Source organism: Ischnura elegans, chromosome 2, assembly GCF_921293095.1.
Source record: "Ischnura elegans chromosome 2, ioIscEleg1.1, whole genome shotgun sequence".
In the NCBI taxonomy this organism is placed as follows: domain Eukaryota; kingdom Metazoa; phylum Arthropoda; class Insecta; order Odonata; family Coenagrionidae; genus Ischnura; species Ischnura elegans.
Genome location: NC_060247.1, coordinates 116,088,742 through 116,109,151, shown reverse-complemented (window position 1 = coordinate 116,109,151; position 20,410 = coordinate 116,088,742). Strand labels below are relative to the sequence as shown.

Here is a 20,410-nt window from a genome sequence, read left to right as displayed (position 1 = left end):
TTACCTCTCAAAATGTAGGTGAAGTGGCTCTTCAGCTGACCAGCTGCCACCGCGATATAAATAAGAAAACTCCATGAACACATAAATACAGGGGTACAAAGCGAATACGGAATCCCCCGCTTCACTGAATAGTCAGACTGAGCAATTTGTCATTCGCAAATAACAAAAGAAGTATGTTATATCATATCCAAGTTATGTTGATAACTATTGAGTCAGTAAAAAAACTAAGTTCTTGTCTTCTGGTACCGAAAAAAATGTACAAATGTAGTAATATGGAAAAATTATTTAAAAAATCAAATTCAAGCAGTAGCAATGCACATGCAGAATAATTTGGCATAGTTTTTATTAAAAATTTTAAGTTGTTATATTCAGGCCCTTGCTGGACCCCTTGCTGGTGGACGGCCACGGTCAGAGTGCGCCAGCACTGTGCATGAGGAGGTCTACCGGAATGATCCAGAATGAATTATATTAATTTAAATTATTGTTTTATTTACTCAAGACAGTGATTATTATGCTTTTAAATGATGCATCATTGAAATTAAGTTAACTGTTCTATGCTGGCCAGTGGCGCAGCAAGGGGGGGGTTTTGAGGGATAAACCCCCCCCCCCCCCCCCCCAGAGCTCAGAGAAATTATTAAGTTTAATCTATTTTACTTGATTGGATTGATATTAATAATACAATAGTGTAAGGATGAATAAAATATCCCTCAGAAAGCCGTAAAACTCACCATTTCGAACCATTTATCTTTACAATTCCGCAATTTATTAATCTCGTACCTATCGCTTATCCTGGTGGGTATACTATACCCCCACACACCCAGGTATTAGGTGCACCTCCCTCCTTAATTCCTAGCTGCGCCCCTGATGCTGGCATTCTGAGTGTAAACTTTGCCAGTTTCGGAAGAGGAGGGCGCCAAAGATTTCCAAGCTGGAGGGCGCGCCGGGATAAGTCTCATAGTCCCGGCGGCCAAGCGCGGGCCTCGTCATATTATTAGGATTGAACACTTACATTAGCAGTTTGAGTGATTAAGGAGGTTGGTTCGCGACTGCACGATTCAAAACAAACTCTTTTTACGTGTTAAATTGAAAATGAGTGTTTCCATTTTGACGACAGCCATCGAAATTAAAAAGTAATAATGATAGTATGTGGATTTTCAATCCTTATATTTTGAAGTTTGTGCTTTTACCGCAACCTTATAGGCCACATCTTGAGACATGATGGCCTGATGAAGACAATCGTCGAAGGACAGGTGGAAGGCAAGAATGGAAATTGAAGACCTCGAACAAAATATATGGAACAAGTAAAGAGAGATGTGAAAGAGAAGAAATACGTAGGAGTGAAAAGATTAGCTGATAGGAGAACTGAGTGTAGAGCTGCGTCAAACCAATCCTAGGATTGTTGACCAGTGATGATGCTTTTACCGGCAGTTGTAATCAATGGTGGCGTTATTTTCATTGGACTGAGTTGGTATGACTTCAATTGCAGCATTCATTTCCTTGTAGTTCAAAATTTTGTCCGGGTAAGAGCCTAGGTTTTTATGGCAATTTTTATAGGTGTAAATTACGCTAAATCAGTTTTTTTGCAAATGAAGTCGTATTTATCGAAAAAATTGATTTTACATTTTGGTATTAATGAAAACTCTAATGCTGTATTTGAGGTTGCGAATTTTACTTTAAGTTATGCCTTGGATAATATCGATGTGTTTAATCCACGTAGAATGACTTACGGCAATATGGACTAATATTTTGTTTTCTTTCCAAGGCTTGTCAACTACTTGAGCCACTGAATGATTTTCAAAGTGAATGATTTAAGATTTGAGTTATTTTTCTTTTCCTTGAATTCTGTTTTCCAGTCTTGATTTATCGTAATATCAATATCAATCAAAAATCAATCAAAAAAAAGATTAGAATCTTGCCTGACATCTTTTTCACGTTTGATTTTTGCTTGAAGTAAGCGTCAACATTTTATTTTCTTATTGGTAGGTGAACGATTTTTACTTTGGTGTTTGGAATCTTTGAAAAGAGCTGGCTCTATTTCACTGACGGTTATTTCGAGAGCAGTGCTGTATATGAGATTTAAATGCTAGAAAAACTCCTCCACCTGTCCTGTCACGTCAATAATATCTTTAGATTTTCCGTTCCGGTTGAAATACTTCGCTGTCCTTAACATCCTCTGCTAGCTAGCTCCCCGTTCCTGTTCCTCTAAGAGCGTCTGCTTTCTGAAATGTATGCTCAACTAAAGAACGCTTGGTTCTTGCACTATGGGAATTATTGCGGCAAAGTTAATGTTGTATTTCGTTCCATGAGAATCAGTTAATTTTACATCAAAATTTCAGTGTGTTAGGTCGTCACATTCCCCGGTTGTTCTAATTTACTACTTATTCAATATTATTCCAGTCGCTATAATACGTGGTTAGTGTATATTACCCTCATTTTGCGTAACATCAACTTATCGTGAGTTTCCTTTGGCTATGAAGATATTCGCGAAACTGTTTTCCTCAGAGGCTACATTTAGATACCTCTTCTGGAGCTAAAATTCCACTTGATGACCTACATTCTAGCCAAAAAAAAATAACCGCAGTGCTCGAAAATCCAGTCGGTCACCCGTTCAGGCGTCTCTTTCGAGTGATGAAATCATATTAGCCATATATTCATGGTGCAAATATTATTCGAGTACAATTGAATAAAATAAGGTTATCGATTTAAATATTGAACTAAAGAGGAGAAGAAAAAATAAAAATGAATGCTATTGGAAAAAGAAAAAAAAACATGCAATCAGATGCGGGTACTGAAGATTAATTTATTAAATGTCGCAACTGTGGCTTTTCTCCGAGAGAAGAATGACATGTTGAATATTTCCGTTCGGTTGTGAATTCCAGTTTCTATTTTCTTCCTCACAGTTTCAATTTTATTGCCTCAAAATTCTTTCTCTAATGATGGGAAGATAGATGCTCTGAGGCTTCATACATCCCCAACATAATGGATTACAGAGTCCGTCGCAAAATTCTGTCACTCGAGTTTGAAGACCGATATCTCAAAGACTGCTATTTATATTTGAAATAAAAGTATGTCGATTTAAAGATCTTTTACTTCTGGATTGTCTGATGCTTCAAAACTATTATGATGGTGATAAATATCGAAATTTTGGCTCAGAAACATAGTTTTAGCGCATTTTTCTGCTTCTCGCACGGATGCACCGCCTTTACAGCTCTTTATGAACGAAACGGATAAGAGAGCGAAATTTCATGTATGCATAATTTAGATAAAGGCTTTCACAATAGCCATATGAAGTTTCACATTTTAAAGTTCATTGGTATTGTAGTTATTGATGGGAATATAAAAAGTCTTTATTTTTGGATCCGAGCACCCGACGAAATCGCCGTTTTGACCGTCATCTCGCTCTAGAGTTCATAGTTATAAATCCGCTAGTGATATATTTTAGGAATTATTTTAATAATTTGAAATAGTTTAACCCGTTGCGCTGTAATGACGAGTCTAGCTCGTCATGAACTTTCGACGCCAAACAGCGCAATGACGAGTGTATCTCGTCATCGGATTTTCATAATGTTAGCACTATTTAGAGGAACAATATAATTATTTTGAAATCTTAACAATGTTAAAACATTCATAGCATACATGAATAATTCATATTTCATGAAACATGATGCATTGGAAGTATTAAAATGATTTCATTCGAGTAGCGATTCTTCATGTTTAATAATCACATTTTATTTCACGGTTCCAGGTTGATAACAAATTACAAAATATCATTTAATTACCTACCATTTAAAAGAGAACCACAGAAAAAATAAATAGAGAATAGGAGGACGATATTCAAAAAATTAATCGAAGTGGAAGGGGTTAATATTTATTGACACGCCTCGCCAATCGTGTACTCTTAACGAAAGCTTCGAAGGAGTCCTGTCCGACGGACGTAGTGCTGAACTTCAAGTGTCCTCCACAAAGCACTCAAGTAGGGATCTTTACTGTTTCACCCACTGCCGTGATTCGGGCCCAGTGGCGTAGCCAGGAATTTCGTTCGGGGGGGTCCTAAGCCAGGGGGGAAATTTTTGAAAAACAGGGTACTAAGAAGAGGGTTTAAAATAATTTTAACACTTTTCATAATCGAAAATACTTCATTTGGTGAAGAAATATTTTGTAAATTCATAATTTTTCAATGTTTTTTTCTTTTATGAAGGAAAATGATTGTGTTTTTATATTTCGGGGGGGGGGGCGGATCTCCCGGACCCACCCCCCGGCTATGCCACTGTTCGGACCCAAGTCCAGGGGTTGGGAGAGTCAAAAGTGACTGTTGTCGAGAAACAAACCTCGCGTAATATGCCAAAGATATGAAATATTATGTCGCATGCCTCCCTCTTATGAAACGTAACATCATGTAGAAGTTTTGTGAAAAGACGTGATTCGATGAAGTTGCAGATTAATTTTGATAAAAGAAAAGGCATTCCTCTATCCTTTGTAAGAGACGTTAAATTCCACTATAGTTTGATTTCCATTGCAACGCATTTTTGACGTCGTGTTTTTTGTTTTGAATTAATGCAGCGGTTATTTAATGGTACAATAATGAAATGGGATGAATTTCAAACCATTAGTTTATTCCTTGCTTTCAAAATGTGTCAACTGCTATTCTAAAGTAAGCGATGCTTTTCAAGTCATCGGATTTTGGTTGGTTTTATTTCTCTTGCTCCCTTTCGTGCCCCAGAAATAATATCAAAGAATGTAGCTGACCATCGCGAATTATGATACACGAACTTTAATATCCATTTATTGGGTTAATGAGTGGTTCGAATTACAAGGCGATCCTCACCCGACTATTTCCGATTAGGTTTTAACTCGCAGTGAATTATGATATACGAAACGAGGTTTGACTGAGTTTTATCTCAATTCATAATGTAGCTTGGATACTTAGGTCTCATGCACGGAGACTTTAGGCAATGGCGAATTGTATTCTGGATTAAATTTGGACTACAATCATCCAAGAATTGCCACCTCAGCGATTTTTATTAAATCTTGGTCACGGGCATCGCCACCATAAGGGACATGAGGGTCGCGTCCCCCCAATATTTGAAAAGTCAGTTTCCCCCTAAATTTTATAAAAAAATGAATATAACCCCATTTGCCCCCCCCCCCCCCCCCCAATGTGTTGATGCTTACGACGCCAATGATCTTGGTGATGGGTCAATTGCTACAAATCAATGATGTAATTTGAGATTTTACTTACGCATCAACATTTAAACATGTCCATTGACCGTTCAGATTTAAAATACGCAATTCATTTGCTTTTACAGTGCGTGTGTGCATACATACGCTTTCAAAATTCCGAATATTGGACAATTTTTGATGCAGAAATACCTAAACATGGAAGACGCTAAAATTCAGATTAGATATTTCATGTTTCATGCTTTTACGAATCGATAGATACTTTTTTCCAAAAGGTGCCTTGATGTTAAGGGTACGGAAAATATTAAATTCCGGTGTTAACGCATTCGAGAGTTGTCATCGTTGCGTACTTTTTTAAAGTTTGGCTGTAAGGTAAATTGTAAAAATAAATGAAGCAATCTGAGATTTTACTTTCGCATTAAGATCTGATATGTGCATTTGCTACATACAGTATATTACGATTATTTGGATCTCCGGATATTATGAGCAGCTGCTTACTAGGGACAAATCTACTAGGACAAAATAATATTGAGTTATTTATTCTCTTGAATTTTCTCTAGCTAATCGGGAAAAAAGCCGTTTAAACGTTCCAGGAATCGGTGATTTTTCCCAATATACGTCATGATATGTAATTTTTTTAACATATACCGATTTATTAAAATCTTCCCCTTCGATGAACCTCTAGCCGCTTAGTTATTAAAAAAAACACGTTGCGTGGAGGCTGAAATAATTTATATAATTTTTAATCTTCTCTCGGAATCTATGAAATTTTTCACTTTAGGATTTTTAGTTATTATATTTCAACAAATAGGCTACGGAGCTATGATCTTTTTGATTCTCAAATAGTCTTCTTGATATCATTTCGACTTACCATGTATTTGTGTCTATGGAATGCATCGGATAATTGAAACAGAGGCTTATTACATGGACCAAATGCAGTGGTTCCCAAGTGTTCCAGTTAACCGGAAAGTATTTTATCAGTTCCTTTCTTACAAATGGACTTTGTCGTATGTTTACATTTAATAATACCCTGTGAGCAACCTCAAAGGTGTTCGCCAGAGGGTGACTAATCATTAGCATGCATCATGCAGTGAACACAGTTAGATGGAACACTTGGTGAACTTAAATTGAGCTTCCACCAAGCATACATGTGTTCCAGCAACACAAGACGGTAACACAATTAAATTTGCATAGGAAGCTAAAATCTGGTAACGGTTTGTAATAAAAAGTATATATATGTGGGGTTATAATAAAAAAGGATTTATCGCCAATAAACAACAGTAAAAACTTCTAAAAAATAATAATCTGAGAAAATTGCAGTGTGAATGGTAACAAAAAAAATCGATTGGGAAAAGAAAAAGATGCAGTCATCGTACCATCTGACGCCATGTTCAATGTCATGAATTGTGAAACTATTATCATCCCTGATTGTACGGGAAAAGAAAAGCATCTTAAATCTCTTTCTAGTGATCCCTTATACCATAGTACGCCGGTAAGCAAAAGATATTTTTCACTTTGCCTGCGAAAACCTCTTTCCGGTTTTCCTGAGTTAATTTGACCTGTATGTACTTAGCCCGACGGTCCTGTAAAGGTGCCAAGACTAACCCATGAGAGGCTCTGTATCCTTTCGCGCTGGAGAAGCAATGTGTCTGACGTATGTGTTTGTTTTTTGTCCGTCGTTTCAGGCTGTTTGAGGAGCATCAGGAGCTGCTCGACCTGTTTGACAAGTTCAAGGAACTCCGCACGCGTGAGCAGCAGGCGAGCAGCATGGAGCTGGCCGAGCACGCGACTCAAGTGATGAGTACGCTGGACGAAGGCATCAAAGGCCTCGACAACCTCGACTTCTTCTTGGACTACGTGTCGCAAGTCGGCGCCACGCACCACCGCATCCCCGGTTTCCGACACGAATACTTTTGGGTGAGAACAATTGAGCTACTCGTTGGTTGAGCTGAGTTTATACGTCCGAAGAAAGGATATCCGAATGCCATGCCAATTAGAAAATATTTGTAAATTGAGCGACCGATACTTTTCTTTTTTGTGAGCATTTAATTAAATTATGTTAATTGTATACCAAATTTCAATTATTAATTTAATTGAAATAAAATTTCCAATGTAAATACACACCGCGAAAACTATTTCTATCGTAGCAGTCAGCTAATCATAACTATAAGTTAACAATAATTATTTGTATGGTTGGTGTTTTAATACCCCCCGCTACACCCCTATTAAAAAGGCTTGCGGGGTAGTATGTAGATGTAGATTAGGTGCATAATGTGATCTAGTTGTTTAAGGTTTCCTGTTTAACACTGTGAAGCCACGATGTAAGGAAATAAACTTCACTAAGTACGTTGCACACTCAGTATTTATTCACACCTGCAACAGAGTAGATAATTTACTATCATCATCATGCCTCATTAGACCATTATTGTCATTGCCTTAGGAAGTTTAACACCTGGTCTTCCCGTATGTCTAATTGTAAGTCAATCGAAAAACTGATTTCAAAATGATTCATCTTTCCCAAACTTAATAAACCGATCATGTAGTCGATATTGTTATAACTTTACTTTCATAATAATACAGCGTTACTGAAACCTTGGACTATGTTAATAACGATTGTGAGAGTGAAACATTAAATGTGAATTTTATTTCCCTATGTGAAGTAGGTTTTTGCCATTTTCATCTTGGACCATTGCGCCGATGCGCGCTTGTTTATATGTTTCCTGTGAGGTCCCACTATCATAACTCATTCAGGAGTGGTCATGAGGAGCTTTCCTGGGGCCAATGGTGTCACACACCTCATTAATCGCGCTGCAAATTCGCAGTTTGAAACAATCGTGAGATCCAGGTAGAAATGTAGGTATTGTAACGTAGTTGGTCCGGGTTTATATCGAGACCAACTGCCTATTTGATGAAGTTCATAAAGGGGAGTTTCTCTTCAATCATTTTATCGAAGGCTGTAAATAAACGAGACGTTATCTTCCCTCGTGGAACCTAGATGTTTTCAGCTGTTTAACCTATTGCTGGACATAATAAGCCACTAAGCAGCATCTCGATGTGCGATGCAAATCACTCCGCGCTGAAGCCCTTAACGTTAAATATGGTCCTTGGACAATGAAGTAATAGCTGCTAGAATGACGGTTACGGGTCACTTTGACCCATAACCTCTCCTTTAATTGAGGTAAGGTTTTATCTATATTACGGGAAAAACCACAGTACCCCTAATTAAAACAGCGTAGCACCTCTCCTTCGATGGAGCTTTGCACTTACATGCCTGACCACCTCCTAGTAATACTGGTAGTGAAGCCTGTTCGGGTGCTCCACTACTAGCATACGCCGGGAAAGCATCAGATCTTTTTTCCTACTAATGCTATTTTGCTTCAACATTCAATGAAATAACCGCGGACTAGCAAGCATCTAACCTTTGCGAAGTCACCCGAAGTTTGGCGCCCAGTCAAGGCAAATAATTTTTCCTCAGAGGATCTGTCAAAATTTCGCTTGAACTTGCCTGAAACTCCGTGCAGATACACCACCGCCTGGTCTGGATTTATTTAAATTAGTTAAGGAAGAGAGTAATAGTTCCAAGGAAGATTTACTCTGCTCAATCGAAGGGGACTAGATATGGCATAATAGTACCCCACTATTTTCACTAGAGGATGGGTGTTTAGTCTCGATGCAACGATATGAAATACTCCCATGTTGTCCAACGACATGTCTCAAATAACCAGTAAATTTCATTCTCACAGCACCCGTCCCAATTTACCGCACGGACAAAAAATAATTAAAACTATTATCAAACTCCTAGGACAGGGAGTAATTTTGTTAAATATACTCAAACTTTGATGAAAATAAATAAGCACTTGATTTATTTTATCAAATGTTCTTGAGAATTTTATCCAACATTTCGACATTTCTTGATTTGGTCAATTGTACGAAAGAATTTAGTAAAAAAACTGCATAAATTCGAAACGCTTCAGAGTTTGGTAACTTTCATCGAAATTATGATTAATTTTAAGAAAGTGCTTGCTTGTTTGGTAACAATTATCTAACTCTAGGGTTTGGCTAAACAGAATTTTCTAATCGTTTTGCGTAATCTATCGAAGGGACTGTCGTTCCTGTGTTGTGTATACCAATGAAAATTGCAGGGCCATTTTGATATCATTTATCAAACTGTTTCATTAATTGTTACCGAAATATTCAATGTTCCTTATGAACCGAAAAGTTCAATAAATTTCATCAGAACTTGATATTTCTAACTAAAATTTTTTCAGTGTGTGTTGGTCTGCGGTTTAAGGGGACAATTTCTCCGCATTACCCAAAACTCAGCTGACCCCCTCCTCAAACACACACACTCACATGACGTAAGTGGAATCCTTTGTGAGGGTTGAAAGGGCCCCACTAAAACTGCCTAGGGGCTTCGTGGATCATAGCCTAGGATTCTTTACCGTGCTTAGGGGACCATAAAGAATGCACGGCAATAATCGGAGGTGGAAACACAAACACTCAAAACAATGAGGCTTCTCGCTTTCAGATGGGCCCAGATTTCATGGAGAAAATAGCTATATATGAGATTAGTCAAGATTGATCAAACAGGAGGAGAAAGAGAAGAAGAATTTGCGTATTTCGGCCATAAAGTGGCCCTCTTCAGTGAACTGAAGGCATTTGAAACAATAGGTTACGTTAGTTACGGAGCAACTTAACTAAGGTGTGGAAGATGATGAAGAGGAATCAATTGCGAAATTTGCCTCGGTGCTCATTTGTCTGTCTCTATCTCTTTCGTTGCAGCGCATTGAGAAGCCGTTCCTGGAGGCAGTGAGGGCGACTCTTGGCGACCGCTACACGGACAACGTGGACGTTATCTACCAGACCACCATCAAGTTCATAATTCAAACGTTGGTGGATGGATACCAGCGTGAGGAGGCGCGAGTCAAGGGAGGAGGACAGCCGATGCAGAGGAAGGAGAAGAAAGATGCGTGAGGACGGGACAAGGGCGCGGCAACCGAACGCTGTCAATCAAAAACGACTGAGCACGCACTCAATAGTGCACAATCACGACGTACACGTTATGTATATACAGATATTTATATATTTATATTTGTACATGTGAATGTTATGTTGTAAGTGTACGCAGCTGATTAGGATGAAGCATAGGATGAAACAGGGGTGCATGTGGCAACTCTCTCCTGACATTTTTTTGGCCGATAGTGAGGGGCCGACGGTAGGTTTGTCTGCCAACGAAAAAAATATCGCGTGAACCATTTCTCACTGCTTCCATTCGGGAGGACTGCCGGTGCCTCTCGTCTCGTCTTTCGTTCTCGTGGGAGAAGAAGACGTGCCTGGGTGCCATTACGGGCAACAGAACAAATGCTATACCAGATTTGCTCGATTTTCTACTCCCGAGGAACTTGACGCGTCTGGATGGCTAATAATGACCAGTATCGCATTTGTCGATGGCTGCGACAAGGGAAGATCCTTAAAACAACTGCACTGAGCTGTTGACCAATGGTCGTCGCCTGTTGTACGCAGCGTCGGCCGATGGCAGTCACGAGGAGACTCGAAGGTTTGTTGTGGCAACCGAGTGTCTCCTGTAGTGTGCGTCCCTTTGTCATGCAGTAGTCGACGGTGGCATTCCAATGATTGTCAATTGTGCTCTTCGGGTCCTCGCGGTCTAGCCCCGGCGCATCTTTTGATAAAGAGGAGGCATGTGCTGGATGTCCAAATGCATTATAGGAAAGTAATATTTTTTGAAGATACTATTTCAGACGTCTAACTCACGTTTAGGAGATGAATAAAGGGGGGGTTGAGTAACTAGACAGTGATTTTGTGCTGAGAGACGTGTATACATTTCCTTGAAATTATGACCAAAGGTGATAAGAGTGTGCCTCGATATATATATTATAATATATAGTTCTGCAGCTTCGTCAGTGAGGACTTGAGTATTTATGTTCGCCGAAAAGGATAATTAAAAAAAATGTGTCTCAATTTTTATCATTTGATGTTGTGGATGTCAGGAACAAGCCTCTGAAGAACGCTTTCTTTGCTTCCCCCATGTGTTTATTGGCGAGGAGAAGAACGGCCACGCTCTGGTGGGTGGTTCATTGGAGGTTTATGGGATGTTCTCTTCTCTCGTCATTCTGCATTTAGTTCAAGTGATCTCTCTCTCAATTGCAACGGAAAATGTTTGGTTTAGTGCCGTGTTTCTCAGAACTAGTGAACTGAAGGTGAAGGTGTGTCTAGAAATAACCTATCTTGGACACTTATGCGACGATTCTGAAGTCTTCTTGTAATTGTCAGCTGTTCGCCATGACTGCGAGCAATTGATTTCCCCGTGAAAAAAGAAATCCTGGAGTAGATGCTGCCGAATATTTTATTGTGATGAAATTCTTGTACGACATCAATGCTATGGTAGCTTCTCTCAAGTGGCGAGGAATCAGTCCGTCAGCTGTCTTCAGGAAGTAATAGCGTAGAGCATATCTCATTGGTCATAGGGTATCTTGTTGTCTGTCATTTAGAATGAGAAAAATTATGAATCTAGGGTAATTTGAAAAATCCCTGTGGAATAGAAATTTCCCTTTAGTAAACTCCTCAGTGGAAGAAATAAGTGAAATTATGATTTAGTAATATGGTTAAAAAAATTGCGTATGTAGAAAGCGCATAGCTCGTTGCTTGGTTCGGGGGAAGAAATTGTGGCTACAAACTGTGCCTAGTTGGATCGGATGACTTTTAAAGTGCGATGGATGATGATGTCTAACTTTCGGTGTGTCTTGCAGCTGCTTACGTGTCGTGAAAGGTCATCCTCAAATCCTATTTCCATTTGGTGACGTTAAAATAACCCGCAAACTTTGCGACATAATGTTTTGTCCTATGATAGGAGACTGAGAAGGGAAGGCAAAGCATGTAGTTTTTATCGGTGGAGCACACTCATAACATATGCTCTGATTTAGAGAGGCATTTATGTTACTCAATGGGACCCTTCTTTCAAGGTTTTGCTAAAAATTCACACCCAAAATGCGCACATTATATATGTACAATGAAGTGTTTAACCCTGGGCCATTTTTTTCTTGTACGCGAAAAGGGATTTTGCCCGAGTCCTATCCGTTGAAGATCTGGCTGATGAATTTGAAGACGTTATTCATAGCTTCTGAAGAAGCTCTGGTTTCTCTTGTCAGCATAGACGTTTTAACCCGTGCCTCCAAGAGGAGTTGTGAAGATTTTAACCCTGCTATAAATAAAAAAAACTTAAAAACATTGATTCGAAACAGGTTATCACTAAGGGAATTTCAATGATAAGAACAAATTCCGGACGGCGTTTCGAGATGCATGTGTTCCAAAATTTCCTCTGTCCTCTGTCCCTGTCCTGTTGACCTCCTTTCCGTCACTTCTAGATACGCCTATGCTTGTAGTCGACACTGAGTTTTCATTCCTTCGTGGGCCGCCTGTATTATCCTAGGGAGATGAAAAACTATTTTCGCAAAGATAACTAAGGGATCATGATCGGAGCATGATCGTTTCTCGAGGTCTTTAGTTTTTTTTTGGAAACGTAGCGGGCTGGGAGTTTGGTCATCATTAGCAGTCACTTCGCATGTCGCTCCCGATGCTATGGCGTCACGCCGACGTAGCACGCGTGATCTGCGATGCCCGATAGCCGTGATGCCCCGCTCCGATTACTTTCGACTCACGTTCATCCGCTCCACGAATATTGCTATTTAGGATACCCCAGTCGTGTAAAAATATGCTGTCACCCCCCGCTCATTTGATTGGATTTCATAAAGTCGCCACTGGCGTCGCTGATGGCATGAGCGATCCGAATTTCAGTGGGAAGTAAGCTGGAAGTAACAAGGGTTGTTGACCAAAATTTACATTTGTGATTAAACAATCCTTTAAAATTCGTAGCTTCCCCATGATATTTCTCCCAGCTGCAAATAATTAAATGCAAACATTAAGAATAAATGGCTCGTTCGGCACTCATCGCCGCGCCACAAATTGTTTTGGAAGCCGAGTAAGACACGCAAAATGAAATTAGCAATGCTATAATTGCATCATTTTTTGTTGAATTAGTTTCTTTTTTTCACCTTTTTAGAAGGCACTTGCCTGGATACTTTCGATAGACTAATATTTTCGAGTAAAATTTGTCGTGAATCATTTTTTACTCTTAAATGATACAGCGTATTTAACCATTCCTCTCCTTGAATTGTTACGAAAATTGAACAATTGCTAAAGATGTGGCACATTCATTTAATACATGATTGAGAAGATCCACTCTATTGACCTTGCAGCTTAATTTATAAATGATTTTCTTATTTAAATTGACCGTACCTCGCAATAACGCCTGATCAAGGGCTTGGGGAACTACGTTGGTCGCGATCGAGATGGGTTTTGACCCACTGTGCACTTATTTCGATGACGAGCGGCCGATGACACTCCAAGGATTCGGTGCTTGTGATCGGTTGCAATGGATGACAGCCGTGACCGACCATCCAATGACCACTGACTAACCCTGAACTCTGAAAAAATAGACCTGTTCCTTTCTTAAAGTGGTGCCATGTAATTTCGCATCTAAAAATCATGAGAAAGGCCTCGAGAATCACGTGCCATTAAAATACATGGCAAGGAATTTAGAACGAAAAATCTGTAATATATAATAATTTTCTATACTCCATTTACGTGGGAAATCACGCGAATATTTTCTCAGATCATTTGACCTGGATAAGAATGCGACGGCGGATGAAAATGACTAGGATCCAATGGAACATTTTTATCACTCCATCATGCACATTTGAATTTTGTCTATTTTCTCCTTTAATAGGCATGAAAGTCAACCGTTGTTGGAGGACCTCGGCTTCAACAGCTCCCGTACGCGGTACATGGCGACCAGCATTTGTTTGTTTTCAGTGTCGACCGACCAATAACCATGACCGATCATTCGCGATTAACTCGAAACAGTGAACTGTGATGGACATGACCGAGACGACCAACTTGGGCCATCACTAGCGCCACGCCACGCAAGCAGAGGGTGCCGCGCCATTGTTGCGTGTGATAAACGCCTTTCGCCTCTCGATGTGTTTTGTCTGTGTTACATAGCGATGCCTTTCTTGTTGGTAGTTAGTGGGGGGGAGGGACATTGCAGTGAAGTGAATGTTGGCTGTCAAGTTTCTATTGCAAAATGTTGAAGAAAATAATATTATTTGCCACCGTATTTATGTAGTTTTGTTCATTTCTGTCATCTCCCACCCTGTCCAAGGTTTTCTTTTGTTACTCATCATTTAGACCTATCCAACCAAAGCCACTGAGAGATTGGTTCATTTCTTTTTTGCCGAGGCTGTGATTTCTTTTAATATTACTCTCGAATCATTTTTGAAATATCTGACTGTAATGTGATGAAACGAAAATATAATCGATGTTGTTGCCCCCTTGAGTTTTGCTCAAATACAAATAAATCTTTCATATGGTTGACACTTTTCGAATTTTTACGTTAAAATGCGTGTGAAATGAAAGATAAATTTAATTTGACCAAAACTCATGCGGAACAACACATTGATTGGAGGATGATGCCTTGAAACAGTATTTACCGCCTTCGTTTTATGTGAACTTCACCGCACAGAAGTAATGGCTGCGCCCAAGGTTCGAGGTGGAATCAGGTATGTATATGATTAGGTATTCTATAACAAGAAATGCACCATGAACATGTCAAAATTGATTATATAACTTAAAGCATAACACGCGATTTAGCTACCTAATTATAATTACACTTGGCACATAAAGAGGAAGCACATGAGTTATAACAAGCAAAGTTATTTGGCCAGCATGAATAAAAATGTCATTTTTTACCTACCCGAAAAATGTTAATACAGTATGATTTTCGATGAAGTGTCCACGAAAAAAGACTCCGGTATCAGCCTTTTCCGAAGATACGACGATACCACAAGCTGAGCAGAGTTCAATTAAGTGTTGTTAGGAGTTTTCAAAAAGTCAACATGCTCCCACGATGCATGAAATATGAACTTAATGGAGTACACCGACAAATCGTCACTCCAGGTATCAGAATCATAGTTAATACAGTGAGACGCGAACATTATTCCCAAATAAAATCTTAAATAGAAAATTGTTTCCCCAAAAACGTACAAGGGAAGGTACTTACTCAAGTGCCACCACGAGATCGCGTTCAAATTTCGCAGTGTGATAGAAAATGACATTTTAAGACGTAAAAGTTTTCGCTCAAGCGTTCTCTGAGTCTTTGTTTTCGAGATTTATATTAATTTTCGGGACTATAAATAGAGATTAATAGTAAAACTTCTATATATTTGCAAACCGCGATAAAATATTCTAGCAATATATATAGAGTGAATTCCTCTAGATGTTGATGTAAGTAAACTGTTCCTAAAATACAGGGGATTGAACTATCTACGGCCGTTTAACAGTCGAAAGAAAATAAATTTCCCAAGGCCGATCTCTTTGCTGGACAAAAAGATGGCGGGTGGGAAGTTGGAAAGAAGACAGTGGGGTGATACACAGAAATTAAGTTGAAACACTATGAAACAAACAATCGCGCGCGAGCTCACTCACTCACCTATCAGATTTCCTCGTAGGTTTCAACAACACATACACACTCAGGTTTGCGAAGCTTCCGCTCACGCCAGTGACCCAATCACACCAAAGAAATAGACGAAAATATAAAACTAAGTAGGAATTTCACACTCAAACTTACGCACCTCGCGGATTTTCTCTAAGAAACAAATTTTCGCGTAGGACCGCGTATTCTTCCATGAAGGGGCGCAGCTAGGAATTAAGGCTAGGGGGGGTTTTAGGCGCAACTAATACTTCGGGATGTGGGGGTATTGCATACCCGCCAGGGTAAGTGGGAGTTGCGGGGTCTTCCTCCAGAAAATTTTAAGATTGATGGTTCAAAATGGCGAGTTTTATGGCTTTCTGAGGGATATTTGATTAATCCTAACACTATTCTATAAGTAATACTAATCCATTAAGTAAAATTGATTAAACGTAAAAATTTCTCTGAGCTCTGGGGAGGGTTTTATCCCCCAAACCCCTCGCTGCCACTGCTTCCATGGTCGTTCATCATTCTCGCACGCAAGCTATTTTAATTTTTATGTGTCTTAAAGTATCTAGCCGCAAAAATATTCAATGGAATTGTTTCTATACGTATAACAAAATTTAGTGATTCACTAAGAGAAAAAGACACAACTGAATAAAGAAATTAAGAGTTCGCCGCAGCAGGGCACAAGGTGCTCCGACAAACGACGCACGTGGTAACGGGCCCATTCCTCCTACTCAAGCAGACAATGCTCAGACAAAGGGGAGTAAAGGATAATCTGATTGGTCGTACATTGAATTGCAATGATGCGCATTCTGATGGTCGATGCTATACGAATAACATCTCTATATTCCACGTATTAACGAGGCATATTTCAAGCATGTAAGCGATAAAAAATTGTTTTTTGGAAAATATAATAACGGGAATGAGATGCTGACATGTGAATACATCTGCATTAAAATAAGAAGTAAGATTTCACGCACGCCCGTTTGTTTTCCTTCAGGATACACTTTCAAGAGCTACTGATGCTAAAGCCTAAATCTCGGGTTAACTTCCTCCTCTTCATTATTATTTATATCGCTTCTTTTTTTAACGATCCCTAAAAAATCCTATGTAGTGGAGAACTTTCTATTCGAAATCTTTCTTATTTGGAAATTAATCCTATGGTCTGAACTTAGGCTATGTAATTTCCTTCCCGCCTTCGGTAATTACTACGGCTGGCTGTAAATCGTTCGTAACATTCCAATCCAAGTTTTTCCCTGACTTTTCGGTTTGCTAATTCAGTTGCTTTTTATAACATTTATTACTTTCTCTATGTTCATGATGCCTTCATGTTGGTGCATTGTAGCCGATCACTGCATTATTGAGGGTTAATAGTAATGTATCTCTAATTTAGGAGGTAGTTTAACTTATGAAGGTTTATTAATTTGTTCATAAGAGTGTGCTTATTTATAATGGATTGGTTTCAGTTTTTTTTAACAATTTCGAAGTTTCATGAAAATTTTATGAGGTAAAAATACACTATTCCACTAATTGGTGATCGCTTGGTGGTAAGTTAGGGATATTTGTGAATTTTCAAAGAAATTCTCCAAATGTTAAATTCGTAATTCACCTACTTCTGCTGGCCAAGTGGAAACGGAGTTCTTTTTTATTTCAAACCCCTCCATGTTCAACCTGTGTTGAAAATGTTTTTCCGTAGCACGGATATTACTTTCTCTCATTGTCAATATTCACGTCTTGGCTTTGAGTGGCGTTCATCGCTATCGCAGAATTCAATCGGACACCTCGAAGGGTCCGGGTGTATTCCACATATCCAGGTATTTTCAGAATGATGCCTATAGTCTCAAACAAGTAATGAAGTAGAAAATCGAGAAAGATGACAGTTCGAGCGGGAGTTATGCCTTCTCTGTCTTATAGTGTGTATACCGTAAGTTGGCGCACGGGCCCGCGAAGTACCTGAGCCGCGAGCAATGGAGGGGAGGAAAGGACCGACATAAAAAAACTGTATGGGACCGACATAGGTAGCTGACGGGTCCGTTCGCCCGTCCCTTTCCTCCCCCCAACGAAGGCAACTAGCACTTCTAATAGAATAATTATTTTTTTTTACTTTCTCATAATATTGCAATCTAAAAAAAGTTAATAATTCTATTAGAAGTGAATTAGTTGCCTTCGTCGGGGAGAGGAAAGGGACGGGCGAACGGGCGATTTTTTTACTTAATCTAACCAACTCAATCATCGCACCATAACTCAATCTATCCAACGATTTGATCGATAGATTTTTCTCTGTAATAGGAAAATCCTCCAAAATCGTTGGCACATTAATGACTGAGCCAGGTTTCGCTAGACCTCCCACGCCCTCCTTGGTTTTACTTTCGGCCTTGGGGTAAGCGTTCTACCCTCCCGCTCCAATCCTTTCCTCCCCCCCCCTTGGGAGTTCGTCGGATAGAGCCCACGAGGCTAGGTTCCTTGCGTAAGCATTACCTATCTAATATCTCAATCTAAATAGCATATTTGTAAAGTAATAAAAAAGCTAAGAAGAATGATATAAAACACGAAGTGCTCCTATCATTAATAACGAAATATTCGAAAGTTAAAACAAAGCATACAGTATAATGGCTAAAAAATGACTTTCGGTAGATGCTGCTGAACCGGCCGGAGGGCCTTATAATACCTTCATACAGCACCTCATCTCATTACCAACCAGTTAATCCTCTGGTGAGGGTTATAAAATATATCTTCTTTCGGATGTCATACCCAAGAGCGAGCGCTGTGCTTCGATTCCAGTCGCAACGAAATATACGTCCGCGTTTTACTGCTTGAATCGTCTCATTCAAAGAGGCCAGGTCAATTAAACGGACAAGCAGATAATGACCTATTTTTGCAAAAAATTAGATTTCCCCAAGCACATGAGGCCCCTGCTGCCCTTTACCAGCAGACATAGTTTTTACCTAACTCGTACTTGTACTGCAGGAAGCTTTCCTGAAGCATTCCTAATATTCTGGTAATAGAGACAATTTTTTAGCTCAATTCAGAATTAAAATTTCGATTAAGACATTCGATATCAATAAAATGCATTTGGCTCAATTGCCCACCACAGTGAAGTTTTCATTTTTACAAATATTATTGCGTACATCGAATACTCCGTCTCTGAATTCGACTTCACTCTTCATTTTAATAAAGTGGTTGCCAAATTCACCGCCTCCCTTCAGAAGCTCATAACATTAATCAGTGTAGTGAGTGAACAGCTGGATGGCCTAAAGAGTGAAAATGATTATCCGCGAAATCGTGTTGAATTTCATCTGCGGCGAGCCAAAAAGGTGCTTGCTACAAATGCGATTTAAATTCATGGTGTTCCCTTCGCTGATGGAGAGTGTGTTTATGCCATTGTGTGCCATGCTTGGACAGCTCTTGTTGTTCCACTTGAAGCAACCGATATACGTTACGCTTTTAGACCCAGGCCCTGTCCATCCTCAAACACTGTCCAGGCCCTGCTCTTTTATCGTTCGGTTTGTCAGAAGTGCTTGCTAACCGCATTGTTTATTCCCGCCGAGTGAAGAAGAACCTCTCAACTCGCGGTATTGGTTTTACTGCGACTGCGGCCCGTGCATGTTAACAAGTCACAAGCTCCGTTCAAAAAGCAGCTTTACGAAATGGCCCGCAAGCTCAGAGATGAGGTAAAAATGAAACACCTTTGAGTAAGAAATGAAAAAATCCTTGCTCGGAAACGTGTTTGGGGTGAAGTTCTCTCCATTACGTCTGAAGATGACATCCATCGTTAAAGATAGGAATTTTTATGCCGTTCACATATTTCTGTCCACCCCAGGAGCCCGTATGTTGACGAATTGCGTGTTTGCCTTGCAAATTTTCAGTCCTTATTTAGACATGGTGATGCGTTTTGATTGTATTTCGATCACGATTTTGATGCTATTTTTCTATCTGAAACGTGGCTTAAGTTAAATATTAGTGACGATATGGTTGCTCTACCCCATAATAGTTTAATAAGACACGACCGAATTGGTAAAACTGGTGGAGGTGTTGGAGCCTATGTTCACCATAATATTAAAGTTGCAGTGCTATTTTCTTCATTCGAGATTTATTTCCGTAAATCTGAACTAATTATATTTGAAGTTTTCATTTCAAATATCTCGAAGGTTCTCATTTACGTGGTATACCGCTCAACATAAATCCCCATGGTTCAGCCTCGATATTATGAAGATAATATCGGAAAGAAATCCACTACGCCGAGAATCCTTCGTACAAGGGAACGTAAGGCAGTGGCGCAGAGAGGGGTGGGTTTTGGGAGCTAACCCCCCCCCCCCCCTTCCCCAGAGCTGAGAGAAATTTTTAATTTTAATCCATAATAATAATTATAATAATGGATTGATATTGCTAAAAAAATAGTGTAGGGATGAATAAAATATCCCTCAGAAAGCCGTAAAACTCACCGCTTTGAACCATTTATCTTTACAATTCCGCAATTCATTAATCTCGCACCTACCGCTTATCCTGGTGGATATTCGTAATAGAATAGTGTAAGGATGAATAAAATATCCCTCAGAAAGCCATAAAACTCAACATTTTGAACCATTTATCTTTAAAATTCCGCAATTCATTAATCTCGCACCTACCGCTTATCCTGGTGGATATTTCATTCCCCCACACACCCCGGTATTAGTTGCACCTAAA

General features: G+C 39.4%; 1 protein-coding gene across 1 annotated transcript in view; it reads left to right on the top strand.

The window, feature by feature from the left end:
* LOC124154463 (neuroglobin-like) overlaps positions 1 to 14,371 on the top strand; it is a 43,328-nt gene extending 28,957 nt beyond the window's left edge. Inside the window, exons 2-3 of the mRNA XM_046528212.1 lie at positions 6,864 to 7,095; positions 9,961 to 14,371. Of these exons, the coding sequence (XP_046384168.1) occupies positions 6,864 to 7,095; positions 9,961 to 10,152 (424 nt within the window). The 3' untranslated portion in view covers positions 10,153 to 14,371. The remainder of the gene's footprint in view (positions 1 to 6,863; positions 7,096 to 9,960) is intronic.
* The last annotated feature ends 6,039 nt before the right edge of the window (positions 14,372 to 20,410 follow it).